General features: G+C 41.8%; 1 protein-coding gene across 1 annotated transcript; it reads left to right on the top strand.

Moving 5' to 3' along the window:
• The first annotated feature begins 514 nt into the window (after nucleotides 1-514).
• On the top strand, nucleotides 515-3,427 carry fdx2 (ferredoxin 2). Its single transcript, XM_086121236.1, has 5 exons — nucleotides 515-694; nucleotides 991-1,042; nucleotides 1,561-1,667; nucleotides 1,876-1,963; nucleotides 2,062-3,427. Exons 1-5 carry the CDS (start codon nucleotides 517-519, stop codon nucleotides 2,216-2,218), a joined length of 582 nt encoding a protein of 193 aa, XP_085977362.1. The 5' UTR covers nucleotides 515-516; the 3' UTR covers nucleotides 2,219-3,427.
• Nucleotides 3,428-5,191: the final 1,764 nt, after the last annotated feature.

The raw sequence follows: 5,191 nt of genomic DNA, 5'->3' as shown, positions 1-5,191 counted from the left end.
AGTACGTCATGACGATTCGTATTACTTTATGTCAACACCGCCGTCAGTTCAGTCCTCAGTTAATCCGTGTCGGGTTTCACAACAAATTTACGTCTATGGTCTATTTTAATTATTAATGCAATTTATTTGGAAGAAATTTGTGTTGGTGGCCTGCCCTGGGTCGGTGCTTTGCCTTGCCCCCTCCCCCTTCCGCGAACCCGCATACTGTCTAGAGAGGTCCAGCTGTATCAAAATTTCTAATGTTCTGCATGAGCTGGACAACTTTGGTCGGAATTTGTTGAGAATGGTGGAGGGATTAACAAACACATTTTGCACACAAAAAAATATACATTGATTGTTGGTTTACGGTAAAACAAAATTCTCTCTTCCCCCTCAAAATGTACGGTATTACCTCGACAGTTGGGTTCTTTGGCCGTTGAGATCCACGGGTGTCAGAAACTCCAGCGTGAAGTCGCAGCGTCCTCTGTCGTCGAAACAATATGCTGGCAGGGTTGAGCACGTGATCAAAACACAATCATGGCTGCCTCCGCTGTAGTCCGCTCGAGCGTGGGGCTGACTTTCAGACTTTTGCGAGTTTTACCAGACTGTAGCACTTGTCTTTTATCCAGGTTAAAGCAGTGCACGGCTCATCTACAAAAGAAAAACTGCGTGGGCACCTTTCGTACCATCAATCGATTTGTGCAGACGAGTGTCGGTGAGTGCTTCTCTTTGCTAGTGCCTGCTGTCTTGTAATTTTAACGTCTCTCGCTTTATGGCGACGAAAGCATGATGATAATTTAACGTCCTTTTTGCAAATGTTCAGAGGCTAATGCTTATGCATTTGGCATATATCAGCACTTACTCAAGCATACCATGAGTAATGCTTGTGTAACCTCACTCTCATGGCGTTGTGAAAACCTTGTGCAACAAGTGAATTATTCTCATGACGTTTTCCCCTGTGTTTACCTCTGAGAGCAGAAGTACTTAATTGTCTTGTATCCTTGTATTAAGGTTCATACCACAGTGAGGAAGGCAGCACAGATGAAGAAAACCAAGGCAATGTGTAAGTCTCCAATGCCGACCAAGTTTATTAAAGCTCACGTAAACTAACGAAATAACTATAAACTTACATCGAAATAAAAACACTTTCGTTCACGAAATAAAAGAAAAAAGGCGAGTTGATGTTTTGATTAGTGCAAAACAACAACCGAAACTTATTGGCGCCTCGTCAATAGAGGGCGCTAGGGCACCTACCTACAACCCAGCCGAGTCACAGTGACAGGGACAAAAATTGAATGACGTTAAAAATTCTAAATGAAATACTGTACCATAATAAAAATGAAATACAAATTATGATTAAAATGGAAGACTAACCCTGACAAACAAACATAAATGACCTAGAATTCGCTTTCATCCAAACATTTCCTGTAATTTTGACTTCACTGAAATTCTGTGTTAGCATTAGCTTAACAGCACCTTGGGACTTGCATCCATTTACGCCGATGCCATACAAACAGAACTCCTGAACCAAGGAGCCCTTTTAATTACATATTTCCTTGAGCTGTATTTACTGCTTTTCAGGGTCAATGTGGTGTATGTTGACCGGTCCGGCCAAAGGATCCCAGTTAGAGCCAAAGTGGGAGACAATATTTTGTACTTAGCTCACAAGAATGGAATCGAACTAGAAGGTGGGTGTTTAAGTTTGCCTTTAAAAAAGATGAGTATCATTCATTTAGCATGAAACAAAATAGAATTACTATAATAAACAGTTACATGAATAACTCATAAAAGACTGTAATTATCTTTGTAAAGGCTAAATGAGAGCGTAATACCGTCGCCGGTGATGTTGCAATCAAACACATGATCGAATCGTCGTTCTGTTTATTTCCCATTCAGGGGCGTGTGAGGCATCATTGGCCTGTTCAACATGTCACGTGTATGTAAGCAGCGACTATTTAGACAAACTGCCCGAACCACTTGAGAGGTATGTGTGCCTTAGTTGTATTTTGGGAACTTTTCATTAAATGGTGGCAAATTTGAGATGGAGTGAAAATCGCATGAAGTAATACACCCACCTTTTAGAGAGGATGACATGTTGGACATGGCTCCCATGCTCCAGGAGAACTCCCGGCTAGGGTGCCAGATCATTCTCACCCCAGAGCTGGAGGGCATGGAGGTGACTTTACCCAAAGTCACGAGGAACTTCTATGTGGACGGACATGTTCCCAAACCTCATTGAGCAGACACACTGATGGTGAAGGTGGGATTGAGAGGGGCCGGCTCAGCAAACGAGAAGTCATGCTCGGAAGGGAGCAGGTTACCTGTGAAGAAATCTACAGCTTGAGAAGTCTGTAGGCACCGCCCTGAAGATCTTGACTGATCAGATAATAACAGTTTACTGAGGTGGGCCTGCAGACCTTCGCAGAATTCAATGAACTCAATGGTTACTTACACATAATGTATTTTCATTTATGTGTGATGTGCTCGGGCCAGCATTGAGACAGCGCACAATTTCACAATTTTTTTTTTTTGTTAAAAAACAAAAACCTAAACATTCAAGTTTAGAGACCTTAGTTAAAGTTCATCCTTACAAAGGAGTATTAGAGCCACACTGAGAAGAAAATTAGATCAAGTGGGGGAAGCACCTTTGAGAAAAAGTAATAATAAAATGGTAATATCATAACACCACATTTTTGATGAATAAAGTTGTAGCCATCTATAAATCAGGTAATATGTGCCAAAGTCGGACAGATGATTGAATCTAAATCAACAAATGTTTTCTAAAATCACATTAGAGTGATCATGGTGACGGTGGTGTTAATCTGCCAAAACATATTCTCTTTCACTGATTGTCAAATTTTATACAGCAAGTGTAAGACCTTAACTTTAAAAAGAAATTTGGGGGGGGGCAAATTTGCAACTATCATACTATTCTGAATTCATTGAATTAGAAACATTTTTGTGTCCGTCTTTGTTCTCGTCATACTTTTTTTCCCCAGTGTGCCACTAATACTCCTTCATAAAACTGTACACTGCTGATGAATGGAATATTCCTTGCGATAGCTCTTTTGTGCAGTCTTACCGTAAAATGCTCTTGTCATTTCACCTGGACAATCACTCATACACTATCATGCATTTCGTTGGTATTTGTGGGCAATATGACTGCGCTTCAGTGAAAGTCCTTCTGTAAAATCCCAATAAACATTTCAAATGTCCTGTAAAAATGGGCTTCCCTTTAGGAGTGTGCTGACCAGCTGACACTGACGTGATGCTGCTGTGTTCTGAAACAAAATTGCAACATGCTGCCAATGAAGGAGTTTTCCAGGTTAAAATCTGTTTATTTGTCAAGTCTACTGTACATGTCCAACCTACGCACACTTTTAAGTCACTAATGTATAGCATATATCAAGTATTTAAAATTGTGCAATAAAGTACTCTTTTAAAGCTGTATTGAATAAACATTTTCTCTACCTGTCTGGGGTGCAAGCTAAATTGCTCTGAATCTGTAAACAACAGTACATTTTTTGTCGTGGCACCAGTAGTAAGGAATTTCTGTCAAAGACTGCATATTTATATTCATCTTGCATATTGTATGCCAACCTATCCTTTTACTGTCTAACCAACCTGCTAGACACACACATACACACATATATATATACACGCACGCACCCATCAATCCATTTTTTTCGACCACTTATTCGGGGTGGGGTCGGGTAGGCTACAGCTTTGTCAGGAAAGCCGAGACTTCCCTCTCCCCAGCTACTTCTTCCAGCTCTTCCCGGGGATCCCGAGGCGTTCCCAGCTGGGAGGCGTAGCCTCTCCAGCATGTCCTGGGTCGTCCCCGGGGCCTCCTGCCGGTGGGACATTCCCAGAACACCTCACCAGGGAGGCGTCAATACATTCCTTATCAGATGCCCGAGCCACCTCATCTGGCTCAGCGGCTCAGCTCTGAGCCCCTCCCGGATGACCGAGCTTCTCACCTTATTTCTCAGGGAAAGCCCGGACACCCTGCGGAGGAAATTCATTTCGGCCTCATGTATACGGGACTGCGTTCTTTCGGTCACGATCTATACATCTCGTGACCATAGCTGAGGGGAGGAGCGCAAATCTACCGGTAAATAGAGCGCTTCCCCTTTTGGCTCAGCCCCTCCAACACGACAGATGGGATACAAAGTCTGCATCACAGCAGACGCTCCACCGATCTACCTGTCGATCTCCTGATCCCTACTGCCCTCATTCGTGAACAATGCCCCAAGATACTTAAACTCCTCCAATTGGGGCAAGATCCCATCCCATATGCTGTGTAGTATATAACAAATATATTATGGCCCTTTGAGGACCTGATCTGACATGAGCCCCGATAGTAAAAAGGTACCCCAATATTATTCCAATTATTAAGGGTCATGTTCTAGTCCTTCCACATACAAAATCAAAGTTTTAAATAACTTTTTTATTCTTTTGAATCGAGTCATTTTGTGAAAGATCGGCGCTAATTATGTGCCAGGTGTTAACATCTTCAGATACAAGCAATCACACTAAGCAGCGCCAGCTGTGTCAGACTTGCTCACCTGATTAGAGTCAGAATTCGCCAGTGTGATCAAGAGCGTTGACTGTCAGGTAAGCGACAACAGTGATTTTATTTGCCCAAATTTATTGTTGACAAACTGTCGAGCAGTTTTGATCTCACAGTGGGCCAGAAATAGCGAGTCACTTAAACTCTTCGAATGTCACATGAAATTTGCGATCAGTGTACAATGGCGCCGCGTGAGTGGCTGCCTTTCCAGCAGCTCCTATATTTTGTTGTTCTACTTCTTCCTTTCATAACTTTGCTGCTGTGAATCGGGAATTTCTCCATTGCGAGACTAATAAAGGTTTTCTTATCTTATCTTAAAAATGAATTTAAAAAGTTAATAAGGACATTACTGTACATATATTTCCAGCGACACGTACTGTACACTGTACATTTATATACTCGGTAAATGAAAGTCAATGCTGAATTTTGAAGCTGTTTGTGTCGTGGAAAAAGATGCCTTAAAAATACGTTCGACGTCAATCATAAAAAGATATATTCCGATATATATAAGATCCGATATATTTTTATAGCGTTTTAATAGGGTTGGGGGTCTGAATATCATGTCGCACGAGACAAAGATCGCGACAGTGCCATCGATTTTAAGTTATACATGAAAATACATTCGACGCTGCTTCAAAA

This window comes from Hippocampus guttulatus, chromosome 9 (assembly GCF_054856545.1).
Source record: "Hippocampus guttulatus isolate MCC_2025c chromosome 9, RoL_Hgut_1.0, whole genome shotgun sequence".
NCBI classification, from domain to species: domain Eukaryota; kingdom Metazoa; phylum Chordata; class Actinopteri; order Syngnathiformes; family Syngnathidae; genus Hippocampus; species Hippocampus guttulatus.
The sequence above is the reverse complement of the archived record's forward strand: the minus strand, read 5'-3'. Positions and strand labels throughout refer to the sequence as shown.